This window comes from Saccoglossus kowalevskii, chromosome 21 (genome assembly GCF_978046115.1).
Source record: "Saccoglossus kowalevskii chromosome 21, keSacKowa6.1, whole genome shotgun sequence".
NCBI lineage: Eukaryota > Metazoa > Hemichordata > Enteropneusta > Harrimaniidae > Saccoglossus > Saccoglossus kowalevskii.
In genome coordinates this window covers 16,736,418-16,755,957 of record NC_140661.1, presented here as the reverse complement: position 1 = coordinate 16,755,957, position 19,540 = coordinate 16,736,418, and the positions used below count along the sequence as shown (strand labels likewise).

The 19,540-nt window shown below is 35.4% G+C and overlaps 1 protein-coding gene across 1 annotated transcript; it reads left to right on the top strand.

Annotated features, from left to right (window-relative positions):
• The first annotated feature begins 11,076 nt into the window (after positions 1-11,076).
• Positions 11,077-19,348, top strand: LOC102802852 (FAST kinase domain-containing protein 3, mitochondrial-like). Its single transcript, XM_006825466.3, has 5 exons — positions 11,077-12,415; positions 14,501-14,746; positions 15,367-15,439; positions 16,939-17,053; positions 18,285-19,348. The coding sequence occupies exons 1-5, from the start codon at positions 11,077-11,079 to the stop codon at positions 18,381-18,383; spliced, it is 1,872 nt and encodes a 623-aa protein (XP_006825529.2). The 3' UTR covers positions 18,384-19,348.
• Positions 19,349-19,540: the final 192 nt, after the last annotated feature.

The window sequence follows — 19,540 nt, the reverse complement described above, 5'->3', positions numbered from 1 at the left end:
AGCGTGACATTGAAACGATGCAGTGATTGGATTGCACCCATGCAGTCAAGGTCATAAAGAAAGCTTTTATGCTTAATAACTATCGATCAATGACAGATAAACAAATGAACCTTCTCAGTTTACACAATTAGCGTTCATCTCACAGTCACGCGTTTCTCTCGACAACGTCCTTTCCAAATACTAAAGGTGATAGCACCAAATGATTATTTTGTGATAAATAAACTTGCTTGCAATTGTAACGGCAGTTTTTTTTATATGCAACTTATCACTCTAAGTATCTTTTGGTGAATGCTTTAGTATTCTAATGTAACAACAACAACAAAAGTTCATTTCTGAGTTGCCATGTCATACCCCTCGAAAGAAACTTTCCCACACAATGGGTGGCTCTAAGTCCAGCAGTCAAGCATGTACAATATATACATATCCACTGCAAGTAGATTATATACAGATGGAGACAATCAACCTAAACCAAAATCCCAAGTCAATGTAAAGCTATATTTTCGTAATTGAAATATAATTAAATGCCATGACATACACTGACCTCTACATGGACACCATATCATATTGGAATTACAATGACTCTCATAGTGGAAGTCAAATAACAAATGTTGATATCGATGAATGTATATATTTACTGTATATTGATATTGTAAAGTAGGTTAATTAACATAAACTAACTTGGGTATTCTGGTAGCGAGCACATGTGCAATATGACCTGTTTTTCATTTCGTTGAAGGCTGATTGATTCAATATAAGGAAATATCTCAATATCTTGTTTACTGTAATCAGAACATTCGTCAGTAATGACTACAGGTCTCGGACGTTTACTCGATCCTAACCTTAATCAAGCCGTTAACTACTGTTAGCGTCCGAGTTGTCGTTCTCTAACCAGCACTAATCGTAATATTAGTTTATTTGTCATTTTCATAATCTTGACCGGTAACAATATTGAGATTGACCGATTGTGTACTTTCTATTAATATTTGATACACGCCGTTTAGTTTAAAGGGCGGTGGTCGTCGCCCCGCGCTCTGCGTCCCATATTTAACAGGACCCAACGCGACGACCATTGCCCTTTAACTTGTCCGTGCATTATTTATTTTTTTACAATGATTCTATGTATTATTATCAATGGCTGTGTCTATGCACTTCATCGACAGGTGCCACAGAGGTATATTTCACGTATGTTCCAAAACACGTATTTCTGAAGTTCAAATTGCGGCCAACTAGAAAGTGCATCGTGTATCACATAGCTAGAATCATATAACGTATGATATATACCCTTGGATAACTACAAACAATTTAATATGTTCAAAGTGGTGGGTTACAATTGAAAATAGAAAATGAAAAGTGAAAGTGGCTTTTTTGCCTGCTGAGGACTGTCTGACATGGCATTAATGAAGATTGACAATGACATAGTGGCAGGCTGAGGAGACGTCTGTAGTTACAGCTGAGTCTGAGTTGTAAGTACTGCTGTAGCGATATTGCCTGAGCTATATTGTTACACATGTAAATTGAGAAATCTAAATAATAAATATCAAACTCTAATAATAACTGTATATGTGTGTTTAGCATGACTTGTCGCTATAGTACGAATGAGTCAGTATAATAATTCCGTACACTGGGTAGTTGTCATTATACACAGATTACTAACAAGTTTATGATACACTTTCCATACACAGTTGTGTCGAAAAGTTTGAAATAATATTATTTTAGACACGTTATTTTCAGATGGGTTAATGAAATACTGTAATAAATGACTGCATTAAACGACACCCGTCCATAACACACTTGCAATTCAGAATGCATCTATACCCAACCCCTTTCATAACTAGTGGCGGTCTTGTGTTATTTAACGTTAATACGTTTGTCGTACAAACGTGACACACCCACATGAGAAACACGTGCGACTGTTGCCTTTGCTAGATAAGTCAGTCTGAACGTTGAAATACAGATATCGATGTGATATCCTACCACTAATACGTCTTTCATATGAACTACTTTTTCGGGAGAAATAATATACTAGTATACCACGCTATTGCACAAAGTACCTGAGTGTACATGTGTGTGTGTGTTTTTTGTTTTGTTTTGTTTTTTAAAAAGCGTAGGAAATTTTCTACCGATTCATTCGCACAATTTAATTATAGGCTTATTATTATCTGGAATATTTAATCAACCTGGATATGAGTGTCACTCAACTGTAGCCCACAGTTAGTCTTCGATAACGGTACGTGCACAATGGCATGATTTATATCGTTATAAGGAGACTGTCCCCAGGGTCTCCTTCAACCATGTCGCTATACCCATGGGCTCTAATTTCACGCATGCCTTAGCACATCGGCCAAGCAATCCCTCAATATTGTTTACGTTGTTGAATATGTTGATGAAAAGTGGGCAAACAATTAACGTAATATGAGTATTTCCGTTCGCCATTCACGACAATTTTAAGTGGAAAGAGTCTGCGTTATGGCTTTATGCGTGGATGCGACCGTCAAAGCAGTCGTTATTTTCACTTATACAATATAGTCGATTTCAAATTAGGTGTCGTCAGTTGGGTTCGATACCTTATCAAACACTGAAAACTAGTAATAACTGGTAGGATATTGTGATACAATGAACATATTAGTTAATTAGTAATTATTCAAAATATTAACAAAGCACTACAGTTCTACCCATTATTTCTACAAATGTTTAGGGACATTGTAGTCGGAAAGAGTCCAATATGTGGTACATCAATGTACACTTTTTCTAACCTTCAGCCCCAGTCACCATCAATCGAGGACGCCAAAACCTTCAAACATGTGTTCAGACAATCAAAAGTGTAATATCATACCACGTGATTTCAGGAGAGATGAGTGAATAATTACATTTTATAAATTGTGATTAAAAGCTTCGTCCTAAATTAATTGTAGAAATATTGTATTTAAACATGATATGTGTATTTTGGTGGGAAAACAAATCCCTGTGTGTCCATTTCTACTCCATTAATGAACAACATGTAACCTATCATGTTCGTTCAATATTTCGGTAAAATTCACTTTCATTTTTTTAGTTTCATTTATCATTAATCACCATGTCGTGGATTAGTGTTTAAATCATTGAATATATAATATATATCATATTTATAATCATACTAGAAATATTTAAATAATTACAACTAATATTTGATTTCTGAAAAATCTATCGCCGATACCTAAATTCAAAAATCCAGAACACGACATAACAATTTCGATGATTTGGAAATGAAATCAAATATGGAAATTAATTAATTTATCACTAACAAATACGTATTTGTGTGACGTATATGACTTACGTAATAGCGAGTTAAAACACAGAATCTACGTAAGAGAGGCCACTCCTAACATATTATCGTACATACAGAAAAACGAAACCTACAAGATTGTCCTTCTACGGGCATAATTAAACAACGTCACGCGAATTGAAGTACAGTGCACTATCACCTGGTGTACTATTATAAATTCTAGAGGCATATACCAAATATAGTCATATATTTAAATAACTTATCCAGGAACAGCACACAAGATCTAATTCCAATTGCCGCTACTCGGATGAAATCTTTCCATATATACTAGAAAAATTAGAAAGTTACAAAAATCATAAGCCCACCATCCAGTGTCTTATTGAAATGTACATGTATTTATATTTATTAGGGTTACAAAGCAACCTAAAATGTCTATATAAATAAGACTACTTACAGACTTTATAATGTAGAGAGTGTGTGTTGAAACTAATAAATACGAAATGGTGGGTAACATACGAAACGAGTCCACGATAATACAATGTAATGTTTTCAATCGTTATTCCTAATACTACGATGCCACCAAGCCAAAATGTGTACATGTTTCCTGAGTTTAGCTAATTAATTTCCAATGGTTAATTAACTAATTATAAGCATGAGTCATATGATTTCATACTAATGTTCATTCAACCCGCACATTAGTTTTAAGTTATACTGATGACTCGCTCCGATTGGTGGTTGTGTGTGTGGGAAGACTGGGAAGATTTTGACCATTGTAAACATGTATCGTGAGGACAAAGCATTCTCCTAGATTCCTACCAGTCATTGTTCATATATACAGTTCTTTTTGTTTTAAACTACAATTAATTCCCTCGTAGAGAACAATGTAAAAATTTAAAAAGCAGGGATATTTTACACGTAAAACCATTGAGCCAAGTACCCGACATTTTACAAAACAACGTGATTTAATACAGATTCTGATTACATTAGTTTATTATAAATTTTATTTTGACACCAGAATATATTCATTTGTATCCATGAAACAATAGATGTTGAGATGAGATGAAGACACACGACACTTCGCCTAAGGATAAAATTCCAGTCTCCGGTTGTCAACACGCGGGCCTAGCAATGTGTGTTTAAAAGCAATACACATTAGCACCAACTTACAGATAATTTGTTTGTTTGGATTTTTTTACTTATATATCCAACGGTATGTCCATATTATATGCTTCCATTTTATGAATTTATTTGTTTATCTGGTCTAGCCAACTGTATCTTGTATCAATGCTACACATCTTACCAAGTCATTTCTTTTTCTGATTTGACCAACTGTATTCCCGTAATAAATGATTGCCAGCTTATGACGGCATTTCTTTATCTGACTTTTCCAATTGTATTCCCGAATTAAATTCTTCCCAGATTATGACGTCGTTTATTTGTCTGACTTGGCCAACTGTATGTCCGCATCATGTAGTTACCGGTTTATCGAGTAATGCTAAAATAAATTTAAATTTCTTCTAAATTTCATATCATTGATATGAATACTACTATTTTAAAAATGCATTCAATGTAGCGGGTTATTAGTGTTATAGTTTGTTTCATTTTATGCATCCGGACGTTTTATATCCATGATGCATTGCATATATTCTCTAAAACCATTTTTTAATGTATTGTATATATACTTTGTGCGTTGTTATTGTGTATTCATGTATTTTCTTATGCGAATGTCGAAGTTTAATGATCTACGGTTGCGTATGCTATTTCCACTATCCCTCGAGGTACGCAGTCGGTGATCAGCTGCCGCCGACAGTGCAACGTTTACTTTTAAAAAGCTTCATTAAAAAATGGAAAAGGAGATTGAAGTGAAACGTCTAATATAAGTTAACAACCAAATGGATGTATGAATGTATATATCATCCAAATTTGGGCAACAGTATGGAATAAAATCAATCTAAAACTTTGCATACATTATCTGTTGTCTGTTTCTGTGTTTAAGCTGTCGCATTCCGCAACAGTAAAACATTGGTCGTTCAACTCAAGTTAGTTCAAGCGTTTAACCGGATAAAAATCATGCGCGAATTAAGTATTTCCCAAATAAATTATTACAACGTTTGAACAACTTGGAAGCTCGAATGCGGCTGAATTGCCCTCCGACGAAAAAGGAATAGCCATGGAAGTTTGAAAAAAGTTCGTAAGATCCCTCCAGAACAAAAAATCGGGATACCGTTCGAATTAGAATCAATAGTTGTGAGATTGTTGTGTAAATGAACGATATGATTCGACTATGCTAAATATAAATTTATGCAAATTTATGTAGATGATGTGACAGGATATTTCTCCAACACGAATAGTATCAAATTTATTACCGGGAAAATAAAGTGTGTGTACATACTGCCCTCCCGCAGTATCATAACTCGTGTCCCCTACGTGTATCCATGATTCTAGTTTACATGATTTATTTATACCTGGGAGTGCCTGGGAACGTATTAGGCAGTGGTAGTTGTGACATACGGCCTAGCAAATACCAATGTTTGTTTAAATTGTTATTTTCAAAGAGGGAAAACGGAAGTGAAGTGATTGTTTTTCACTTAATTATTCGTCAACATTGTGCAGTGGCAAAATAGGTGGCAACAATGCTCGTGCAAGATTTTTTGGTGGTCCGCATGCTGATCGGAAACTTAAACTTTCAGCTCTATAGGCAACGCCAGTTGAAGTCTTTTATGCAAAAGCCAGCTATTTGGTAAGCAATTTGAGCGAGTGCTCGGTTCTGGTTATAGATGACTTCATACAAACCTTTTTGTACAAGGGTATATGTAGCTTATTTTTGCATTACGTGCTATGACATGATCGCAAAACTCAGATTGTAAATAGTGATAATTTTAAGAGTTATGCGTAGATCTGGAGCTGAACTTTAAACAAAATTGACTGCTAGCTTAAATTATTTGCGGCAGCTTTGTCTATCGACATAGTGAAAGAAACTAGAGAAAAAGGAAATGAGATTTGCTGATATTTTTTCTAAAACCCTCTTTTTATTGATTTTTTCATGTATTCCTTGCTTTGCGATCTTTAATAAATTACTTTAATTAAATATGAACTTGTTCTCGAAATGAAACGAATTATTATAATTGACATTTGACGTTGGATATACTAAACTAAATATTAACTACAGTTCATTTGAAGAAAAAAAGAAGAGACGTGACAATTATTACCGAGACACTGTGGTTGACACTTCCTTAATGTATAACATATTCCTATATGTCAGAGTACCTATTCTCCAACTATAATTGTTTTTACGACGTGTTATAACAACACATATAGAAGAACACTTCCTACTGTGAATTACACTTGACCTTCTAAGTTCTATTTCACATGTTGATGGTGAAGTTAATGGAATAGGAATAACAGTGACATGATCGGGTTATTATTGGGTTGAAATGTACAAATTCAAACTCACTGAACGTATTTACTTATAACAAACGGCACCTCTTACGCCGTACAGTTCTACATACAAAATTACTATAGTCGTTGCACGTTATTATCAAAATGTTAATAATTGCATTGAAAAAAACGCGGTCTTACGAATGTGTACATCTCTATGAAGGTCTTATCGCTGAGTTGTGAAAAGCGCAATCAATATTGGTGTCGCCATCGGCAATATTTGTATGTGGGTGCTTCTAGTGTTTTCGTGAAATCTAGCGACCTTGGCATGTTTTTTTTTTACAAGGAAACAGAAATGACGCACTGAAGTAGTTACCAACTAGTATTATTCTAGTATGTTGTATTTTAACAGTTAGCACTATTATTTCCAAGTCATTGCCATGCAGCCGGCATAGCGCGGATTGACCTCTTAACGAGTTAGGCGTATTATAGAGGTGGTAATCCACGTTAAACTGTTACATATACGGTATATGAAGCCAATCTGAATATAAAAAAGCAACAACCAGATTGTAAGCGAGTCTGTTAGTTATTAAAAGCATTATATGTTGTTGCCACGCGGTGCGGTATAATCTAGTGTAAACTACGTATGCGTCGTAATCGCAGTAATCGTCATTTCACCTTGATTTAATGATGTTCGAGACGAATTGAAGATTGTGTGTAATTATGTCATACTTCAGTATTATGTGCTAATGCCACCATGGTAACGAAAATAGGAAAACAAATGGGTTTGCCAGACAATTTTTCGAGAAACAAAAGTCTGAAATGTTTGGAAAATGGAATTTTTCACATCTCAAAATTTTGCTCAGCGATTTAACATTATTGATATGAATTTTAATATTATCGAATATTCAAAAAATATTTAAAAAAAAAAAAATTACATCTAATTTGGCTAGTTACCATTATGATTATATGTATTCCATCACATAAAACATGAGGTTCTCTCCCATAATGCATTGCATATATGTACAGTAACATGCTCTGTAGTTTAACATAATAATTCGGCTCGAAATGCGGAGGGGGGGGGTCTGCAACTCAAATCATCGTTGTGAATGCGCATAGCTTTTTTGCAGTGGTCACTTGAGTATTCGGAGTTGTCGCTAATTATTTAAACGCTTGTGACACGACTACCTTGAATAGGGCAATGGGAATACTAAAATTTCTTTTTGTGATTATACGCCGTAGTCTAGCCTTAATATGGCATAGCAAAGTATCGACATATTCGGCCTGCAAAATCGGAACACCCGAATTCGCGACAGCCGTGGCACAAATCAGTTCAATCATGCTCACTTGGTGGTTGGGCGCATAAACCACTCTCGCTTCGCCTTCGTTGTTAATACGCAGAAACCATCACGTGACGTGGCCAACTAATACATATGTGAATGAAATTATATTTAGTATATATCTATTGTATTTTATTACTAACATTTTATTGTCAACCAATGAAAATTATTTTAAAAGATGCTATAAATGTAGTGTTATTATTATTGCAAATAACTGTTCATAGTCACAATAATCCTAGAACGCCGCCCATTGGCCAATTCGAGAATGTCGTAGTATACATGTCGCATTACCCCACATCTTGCGCAGCGTGCCAAACGCAACGTCAAGGAAAGTGCTGTGGGTGCAATATAATCAAAGTGTACAGTAAAAGGTAGTACTTTTTTTTAAAAGAAACAAAAATAGTGTCAGCTTTCGTAGCTACAGGGTACTTCACCAGATACTAGTACATGTCCAATTAATCTGATGTTTCTATTGTACACACACGAACGATCTCCGCATCGCGCACGGTGGCTGTGACGCTTCAAGGTCAACATACAAGTGCACGTAACATGTAATTTTACTGACACGGTAACCATAGTTCATGTTCACTTAGTCTGGTGTTTAAATGCATTTCAATTGTCACAGTCATCGTGCTGCGCTGGGTTCGATTGGAGCACCATGCGACGTACGCAACAAAGAGACGCACGAAAACACAAGCAAGTATGAATCAATTAAGCAGCTACTGTCGGAAGTCACTAAAACGTGGACATCAAGGCCCCGAAATCGTGTGCCCCGGGGTTGCGCGTCCTTGGCAAGTCGGAACTGTGTACGTACACTGTGCTTGATAGAAACCCTGTATTGTGGAGATATTCTGAAATACAGGAACGAGATTAGAAATCAGGTTAGTTTACGACCTCGTCCCAGAGCTTCTAGCCCTGCACCCAAATATGAAATTTGTTTACATTGACCGCTTTATTCAGAAATGTGATCGAGGCCATATAAGAGAACGAACATAATCACAGTGTACATCAAAAGGTAGTACTTTTAAAAAAAAATGATGTCAGCTTTCGTAGCTACTCTTTCAGATACATGCAGTCCGATTAGTCTGATGTTTTTTTTGTGTACACACGAACGTTCTCCGTCATTTTATAAGAAATTCCTACATTGAGGGCCTATAACAAATTACGAGTAAAGCAATATACATATGTGTGATCGTTATGTGATGGCGCCCTACAGGTATTACACGTAAAAAGCAAGAAAACGAAAGAATGTGTCAAATTTGATACTGAGGGCGTTGGTCGTGCGCTATACCCTGAAAGTAGTCTGCATCGTTACGGTACTATGTACTGTGATTGAAGTGGAAACATAAAACAAAATGTACACGTGTAATGATTCAAAAAATTGAAACACCTAGCCTAGTTAACGTAGCAAGTGTTGGTATATTTGTTCACTACTAAACCTGTAAACAATTTCGAGTAGTATATTTATAGCAAATTGCAGAAAATGGTGCTGTGTTTCGTGTACACCATTCAGTTTTGATCTTAAAACATAATGTCTGCATCTTAAAGGAGATACTACTAGTATAAAAATTATAAAGTAGTATGCTAGTGTGGAAAAGTCTTTGTTTTTAAGACGGCCAATGTTGTATACAAAGTCGGTAACATACATGGTCTGTAACGCCAAGAAATCTGTCTACAGACTATAAAAAAGTAATCACTTATGAAGACTAAAAGTTCGTTGAACAAGTGCTTTTACACTCGGCAAGTTTGATGTAGTTTGTTCGTCAAAAAATATGTCTGCAATTTTACGAAATACAGAACAATCACTCAGGAACATTGTGGTTGCTTAGAAAGTCACGGGAGTTTTTTGGAGAGATAGAAAAGTAGTTTATGAAAACGCCCAAAAGTTGTCATCAAAGTCCACTGGAAGGTGGGAAAGAGACCAGGTTAGCCATATGCGAATACGGTAACTTGAGTTATTAGGTGGAAACGTGGCTAGAAATAGTTTACTTGGAAACCCGGCGTTGTTTGTAATTTTCGTAAATATCGTAACCGACAAACTTCAATCGAGCAGGATTAAAATCTGAAAACAAATGTTTTTAGTTCACATTTGCGGCGTGATTTTTATATCATATATTTTATTTTATTATTATTATTATTATTTTATATACACATGTTACTACATACACAATATTTTGTGCTATTACAAAACTTTGAAAAAAGGACCAGTAAATAAATATTAAATTTAATTAGAATAAAATTAAATATATATTTGTGGGAAATCGTATTTTTAGACGTAATATTCTTTATAATACCAGCAGTCCAGCAGTCAGACAAGACAAGTACTTTCAATAGTAGAACACATGTTGTTTATTCGTGAACATAACATAGAAGAGCCCTGAAACAATTACAATGGATGCTTATATACCCTCGTGGGGATTCTGAATTCGAGCGGGGAAACTTAGATACAAATATACAATACTGTGATTGGTCAATACAAATATTGTGGTGTTGCCTCTCACGTTCGCTCATAGCACAGTGTTCAAGGTCGTATCCCGTTTTGTTACATTCAAGCTTTAGGCGGTATAAACGATGTATATAACAGTATAATAATATAACACGATACACAATATCAGTAAAAAAAATGGTATCTAAGGCCTATGCCGATTTTTGTCAAGCCACCTCACTCTCATGGACGATCGTCTTGGCTTCCACGTGAAGGGCGGGCATGGTACCCTAGCATTATTTACGAATATCAAACGCAACTTATTAGTCTGTCGTGCTCTGCATACCACTGCCGTAAAAGGGACACATAAGTTAACTGAGTACATTATTTAGTACCGTAAATTAGGCATTCCGAATACAAGTAACTGTACTATGTGCTAAATTTTGAATTATTTTGCTGAAAAACACAGCATAACAGAGAACAGTTAGGTTGTTGGCCAAACCACCGTGAGGGACGGTGGCCAAACCATTACTTGGAGCAATAAATTACTTGCCAACAGGGAATCACCAAACCTCGCTTTAGAAATTGAACTTTAACCTCTGACCGGACAGTTGGGAAACGTGAAACACCGGCGACGTTGTTGGGATCGCTCTGGATAACTGTGATTTACGATGATTTCGTGTCGCCTGGCAGCAGGGTTTCTACGAATACGTTCACAAATACACGCTGAACTCCGATTTTTATCTGTGTGCGATGTAACACGGTGCAATTCGCGTACGCAAAGCCCATACACGAACCGGCGTAGTCAGGAATGTCGTCGGCGTTTCCACATTTCTCCCAGCGTTCGATTGATAAACTCATTTTGCTCGGCGAGACAATGTCATGCCATCAGCGCCGATGCACTCGATGGCTGTAAAAACTGCGGCGATGTATTGCAATGGATAAACAACCAGCTTTCAACAACACCCAAGAACGCTGCCCAGGCCTTCCGTAAGCTAGTGACCATTTACAGCCACAAAGCTTCGAAAACAGAAATCATGAACAGTAGCTTCTTTGAAGAACTCGGCGAAATTCTCATGTCCTGGGATGTTACTTTGAATTCGGAAACCATACGGCTGGCCCTCGAAGGGGCAACGTTCGCAGATAAACAGCATCAGTTAGTTTCATATTTCTGTGACATGGCTGAGAAAACTCTGTCGAATACTACTAAGTTGATAAATGTACGCGACATTTGCAACATGTGCAGTCTAGTGAATGCGATACATGGAACAGTCCCGCTGTCTTTGTTGATGATAAGTTTAGAAATTATAATGTCGCGTTTCGATACCTGGGAGATATCTGATGCAATCCAGGTCTTTGAATTTCTACGGTTATCTAATGTACCAGGGAAGTCTGAAATTTTACTCAGGACAAGTGATTATATTGCTGACAATGCCTCTGCGTTATCAATGTCCGAGGTGTGCCAGGTTGTACACCATTTAAAACTGCATGATTATGAAAACATTACATGTCTACTCGCACTGTCAAAGCAATCAGCAAAGTTCGTGTCAACGTTCTCCGACAGAGAATTATCTCTCATTTTGCAGACATTGAAGCATTTCCAGATTTGTACTATTCATCTCCTGAAAGCGCTAGAATATGAGATTCCTAGACGTATGTGGAACACGATAGAGTGCGAAACTCTAATGAATACTATGCAGTATTTTGGAAGTAGTAGATTTCTCTCACAACCGCTGTTTGACAAAGTTAGCAAGTACTTTGTGGAGTACGCTGAAAAATTTACTACTCATCAGATTGCGCAAATTCTTCTACCGTTTGGTCAATTATATTACATACCTAGCAATGCCAGTGAAGTATTTGATAAAATTGAAGAGACTTTTAATTATCGATGGCATGATTTCCAGCCACTTGATGTGTTAGATTTATTATATTCATGTGTTTTACTGGCACGGCTACCGTTAAATTTCACGCATAAGATGTTGAGTTCGCATTTCCTTGAAAAATTTGAGAGTGAGTATACCATACGTTGTATATTTTCATAATTATGTTTCACAGTTCCAGGTAAACTGGTACATGTATGTACATAAATTAGAATGTATATTTGTATATGGATATAATTTATATTTTTGGCATTTCTAGGAAAGCTACATTGATTGGTTGAGAGGTTGTCATGTCAATTCTGTGACGTGATTGCTCAATACGCGATCATGTGGGATTAACAAATTGTTCAAACTTTTCCCAAAAATGCCGTTCCACACACATCAACTGGTATATTATTCGTGCTGCATACAGTACGAAATTTGCTCTACTTGCGCATTTACCATGTTCTTATCACCTGACTCTCACAATTGTGAAGCGCATTCATAAGACTTGCATCACATGCTTAATACTGTACTAGACTGAACATAAATAAACTGGATCAGCCAGGTTATTTTATTCTTTTCTTTAAAGAACATGGACAAGTATAAATTTTAGGTGGCATTGTGTTCTTCCAGGCTTACAATGCTATCCATTAAGCCAGACATCGGGGATTGAATGGATACATATGCATATATATGTTGTCCTCATGGCCAGTCAATAAATGCATGATGTACTGTAAAACATGTTGAAAAAGCGGCATGCAATTTTAGCGAATTGTGGTAAAATGACGTAATAGCGAAATGTTGCTTTAGCGAATCTTTCTTGTCATTGTTGATTTCTTTGTTTGGCGTCCATTTTGAATTGATAATAAAGTCATTAGCGACATCTTGAATTAGCGAATCAGTTCTCTTGCTAAGTAAGTAAATGCTAAATAAATAATGTATTTTACACGCGTTGTATACGTCGCTATTAGTTCCATATCGAACAGGACTCGGCACGACGACTGTCGACCTTTAAGTTGTGCTCAGACGGTTATCATCTATTATTATACATCTGTCACTGTAACGCCATAAGTTACAGCATGTCGTAATTTTGTGGTATTGCACTGGGTATTTTCATCCTACCATATTAGGAAATGCGAATTCCAAATATGGAGCGATTACGCACATGAGTGTCCTCTAATAATAAAAACAAACATGGCAGCCCCAGGGTTTGACCGGACTCCACACAAAGAAGTTCCCTAAATCTGTTCTAAACTTGTTGTATTTCGGCATTTCCATGATGTTTCCTTGGGAGGAAAAGATGTATAATAATAAGGTTATTATAATTTTTTTTAAATTTTTGAATAAATACCGGTAGACATAATTTTGTATTAGCTTGACCAAAATATTGGAAAAATTTTAATTAAATTTTGTGGGTTTAATAACATTTATGAGTTGTGAAAAAAGTTGAGATTGGCTCTCAAAGGGTTAAAATGCGGTCAATTAAGTGTATTGTCAATCATACGAGATCATCAGATTGTGATACCTTGTGTCAAAATTGATTCCATGCAACATTCACCCATGTAATAAACATTGTTTGTGTAACACAAAACATGAAGAGTGGGTAGCTGGTACATGAAAAAAAAAAAAGGCATTATACATTTTTACAGGAAATAAAATGAAAGTTTCATTAAAAGTAAAAAATCTTTTTTACACTTCACTGAAAAAGCAAATTCCTAATTACATTTCACATTTTTATAATATTTTTGATAATTTGTGTTTAAGAATCAAAATTGGAATTGCGTTTGAATTAGGACATTCAATTTGGAAAATGCTTTATTATACACTCATCAAAAATAGTATCTTTGTACAAATTACAGACGAATAAAATAGCTGATTACATTTTACACCTTGTCCATGTCTACGAATTTACGTTTTTTATTTATTTAAATCACATTAATACGTAAATAAAAACAATTGATTACAGCTTATGAAAATACCCCTTGCCGACCCTCTATAAACATGTACCACATGATACATTTCATATTACCAGACATGTATGACATCCCATGGTGTGTGATGTTTGCATAAATCTTAATTGACAATATTATAAGCACTATGCCTAGGCATATAGTGAGAGAAATGCCACATAAATACCTAGGATCGCCTGTAGTGTGCGACGTTTTCATAAATATGACTAGGTAATAAGATATTACAGCATTGTGAAATTAACATAAAATAATTGACTTCACAGATTCTGTTGGAGTTGATGTTGAGGTCAGAAGCAAACTAAGTCAAATCGTCTTGGCGATGTCGCTGGAACAAAAGTCGTATCATTTGCCGAAATTACCGCACAAGTACAAAGTTAAATATTTACATCATACCATGGAAATAAGGCCATATTTTCTAGTACGTCAATTGAAGGCTGGTTTATGTGAACTACTGGGTGGAGATGACAACTATGAATTCTGGGTACAGACACCATACATCTATCATATTGGTGAGTTATTTGCAATGACCAATACGCCTATCCCCCTATAAGGTGTGCCCTCTAGTGATGGAGCCCTGTTGTGATGTCAAATGCACATATGGATGAAAGCAATGTCGCTCAAATCAACATCTGTGATTGGTTGCATAGTCATTCGTCATATTGTCAATTTTCTCAAAAACATGATCTACGTTTTGTCACCTATTTACATCATAGAAGCATTTCACCACTAGAGGTTGTGCTTCATAAGAATTAGGTGTATTAGAAGTCAACATTGTATGATGTACATGTGGTAGTGTTATATTCAGTGACCTTTGACCACTGCTGTAATTTTTCTCCTGCAAAATTAAGGCATATCATATTTTGTCAATTTCAATCAATCCTATATAATTCTCATTGAAGTTCTATAGAACATCTTACAAATTATTCTATAGCAACGCTATCAAAGACATACACAATTCTTTTTACTGTACGCTCTCTGATTTATTGCTGTGATTCCTGTAAATTCCATAATGTCTAAATATTGATTATGTCACATACATTGTCTAAATATGGATATAGTATCACTTTCATAAAATGAGCAAATATAGATAATGGATTATAATATTATGACTTTTTTTTAAATTCTTCAGATATACAAATCAAATTGGACAAAGAAGGCTTTGTGTTGAGTAAGGACACAGAGGACACTGCAGCTCATTCAATGTTAGTACAACATATGATTGTTTTTGTTTATTAATAATTAAAAACATTTTACTGAAATTATATGTTTGAAGGCTGCTACTTAGCTATGCTAATTATTCTGACGTAACTACATGTATACATCGGCTCATTTATAGAAACATCAATTACTGTATTTAGAGTTTATCATTGCTCACTGGTCTTAATCAAATACTGTAAAATACTTTATTTTAGCTGGAATTATTTTTCGCTGAAAAGACATTTTGGGTGTTTTGTATGGAATTTATTTTCACTGAATTTTGACGGGTTGAATGTAAAATATAGGGAACATCGGTATATTTGTTGGATTTTATTTTCACTGAATCATTCCTTCAGCGAAAATACCGAAAATTAATTCCAAGCGAAAATAAAGTATTTTACAGTAACCTGTTTTAGACAATATCATTCTGTTTAGAATAAAACATCTAATCCCTTTAGTTTGGGGGTGGGGGAGTTTGATCCTAAATGAATTCCTATCCCCCAAAATGTTATTTTAGTCAGATAATTTGTTGATCATGCTTTGAGTATACAAAGATTTTGACAATATATATATATAGATAGGTATATAGTGTGAGCTTATATGTTCACAATGCAGATATTTTGTTTCCATTCTTATGATACTATTAATATAAATTTGATATCCTGCAAGGAACTTTTGATGTTGCCCTTCCTGGTATACTATTGGTTGGTGGAGCTAGAGGGGAATTACTGAGAGTCGCTCAATCCTGCAATATGGGTACCCTCTACCAGCAACTGGTGTACAAAGTACATGTATTGAATGTGAACAGAAGATAAATTTATTGGTTAGGTTGACAATTGTACACATTGTACATTTTAAAACAGACATCATATTTTGGAGTATGTGACAGGGCTGTGGGGATATCTTGATAGTATTATAGCCTTCCATAGACTTTAGCCAAGCTTCTTTCAAAATTAAATCCATTGGTGGTTGAATTCCAGGCTGTGACTGTATCATTGAATTTACAACCTATTGATCTGGAGATGTATTAGCAACTACTACCTGTGGTGGGTGAGATAGGGTTGTGATGTGTAAAATAGTAGAACAGACTTCCATGAGACATGAGTACATTGAAGTCAAAATGAGAACTACTCCCTCCAAAAATCTGGTACTGGTAACTTGGAGTATTTGCATAATGTTGTTCGATTGGTTCAAATCAAAGTGGAAGATTCCACTACCATAGCAACCAGTAATTAGTCTTAGTTACCAGGTTAAAGGTTATGAAGACCAACATTTAACTTGCAACATTAAATCAATAAACAAGATACAATGCAATACAATGTTATACAACACATAGGTAAACAGTAGAAATATGAACCATGCATGTAAATACATTTTTAAATGTTGATAGCAAAGGAGCTCTCAGCGATACTACCTGGTATATGCTACCAGTGACAAACATCTGTGAACATTTAGTGACTGCTTGTTAGATTTGAGTGCATACAATTTTTTGTTTTCGTTTTAGAATTGCTATCTGCCTAAATGAGCTAGATCATCATTGTTTGAATTACCACCATCTACTTGGCATAGAGGTCATCAAACAAAGACACCTTACACTGCTGGGATATCAAGTCATCCAGGTAAACATTTGAAAGTAGTGATCATTGTGCCGCACATGTGCTAGATATGGGTCTCATATGAACAAAGATGGCGACTTTGAATGTTGCTCAGATCAGCAAATATGGAAAAAGAGATGTTACCAGCTTTTAAAGGTTTAGATAATTCCTGAGATGATTGAAATATATTGATGAATATTCCATGGAGTCAAAAGTCTGAATTTAGTGAATATCATGATTGCCACTGAGAGAGTGCATTGGATTGTGGGTAAATCATTGTGTATAAAAATGAATCCAGTTTGATTACTCTAAATTGCATCTAAATCAAGACAAAGAAGAGTTTAAAATAGGTGATTTTCCGTACAATTGCGAGATCTCGCGAGATGCATGAAAGACGCGCGTCGAACGTCTGCCGCAAAAATCGAACGATTTGATTTTGAAGTAAAATTTCTTTATTTCGTAGCGCACATCGACCAGCCGATCTTCGACAGAGGAATATTGCTTTTGAATATCCTCACTTAATCAAAATTGCCTATCATCAAATGTGTACAGCACATTATTAAGCATGGAAATATCCCCCGAAATACTTTCGCGTTTGTCGAATCTGACGCGATGTTTGACGCCACTACGACGCTATGACCTTTGTTTGTCCTGTTTTTACGTTCGATTTCACGCATAACGCGTGATTCTCGCAGTGAACAGAAAATGGTCTATTATCGCTTACTCTCCCAATCCATAAAATTTGGAATAGATTTTATCATCGCTTGCATCACTATGTTTAGAAGAATCATTTTTAGCTTGCTTTTTAAAAAAAACGCAAGGCTAGAGAATCCTACACATGCATGAAGCAATGAGCTCATCTCTTTAACACTCACATTACTAGTAGTTTTTCTATCAGATTTTTAAATATCCGTCATTGGAAATAAATAAATTTCAGGAAATGCTTGTGTCAAAAGTGTGTCACACCCAGCATGCAATACAGAAGATATTTCTGGTATTGTAAAATACTTTATTTCTGTTTATTTACGTCGAAGGGATTAAGTGAAAATAAAATCAAGCGCATATACTCTTTTTCTTATACTTTACACTCAACTCGTCGTATAAAACACCAAAAAAATCTTTCCAGCGAAAACTAATTCCAGCTAAAATGAGATATTTTACATTATGTGCATGCAACTTTTTCTGCATTCTTACAGTATGTACTCATTCATTCAAACTGCTTTACAAAAGATATGTTATATAATTTTGTTTTCAGATTCCTTATTATGAAATTCAAGGAATGAAATCTTCTAAACAATGGCATGAGTATTTACACAAGAAGATATTTCCTCGGAGTCCCAGGCTGCAGTGGTAGTGGTGTGTTTCAAATATTGCACAACCAGTCTGTGTACTATGTACACACAAACTGTTATGTAGATTGTTGAAAATAAATATTGAACAGAATATTGTATTTTTTGAGAAAAAAAAAAGCTCAAAGTGCGGTGGGTGTCACGCAGCGCGTATTCAAATTTCATGTAAATAAACAATGTATTTTACACGTGTTGTATACGTCCCATATCGAAAAAGACACGTCACGACGACTGCCGCCCTTTGAACCTATTTATTAGGTAATGTTAGGGCAAATGTTAATATACTCATTTATTTTACCCACCTTGTCAGAAATATATTGCATGAAAATGTATCATGGAAAGTTTTTCAAATGATTTCTATAATTTTAGACATTTTTATAGTTTCGAGGACTACCTGTATAATTTCTTTTATTTTTGTCATAGCATTTATTTCTTTTTTTGTGCTGTGATCAGTTGCTTTTATTAAACCACAGAATGAATTTCGATGTTTTTATTCTGTCCTCGAAAATAGCAATCCGATAGATTTGTGGTTCCCTTGTGCTGGTCATCGTCAAACATTCATATAATCGCCACCCCTCCCAGTATGTCATGGAATGGTTTAAGTGAATTAGGAAAGAATTAAGTTGAATTATTAACCATAAAAATGCAGACTTCTATCCATTACAGAAGTTGTGCAAAGCAATCACCATGCTAAGATTTAACCATGTAGCACAGCTGAGACATCAGGAGCAACTCTTTAATAGAAGCCCAAATAAATAAATAAATTAATAATTGTATTTAGAAGCTGGAACATAAATACCACAAAAATGTACATATGCTGTACGTATGTGCATGTGCCACTAATACACCAAATACTGTGAGAACATGTACATTTCCTGATAAAACCATGTGGTCCCCCCCCCATTCATTTTCACTATCCATGGAGGATTTCAGCAGATTTATTAATAAAAATTTTCAAGATTCAATCAAACATTTTGGTCTTTATTTGAGATATGATTTGATCATACATAGTGTATTCCATACATACATTTATAACAAGCAATGCTTTATATTGGGACTGTGTATTCTTAATTGAAGAATGTTATGTGAAGAAGCTCATGCCACGGTTGCTGCTGCTCATGCCGAGGGGGGGGGGGGGAATGGCACAATATACTAATGAAAG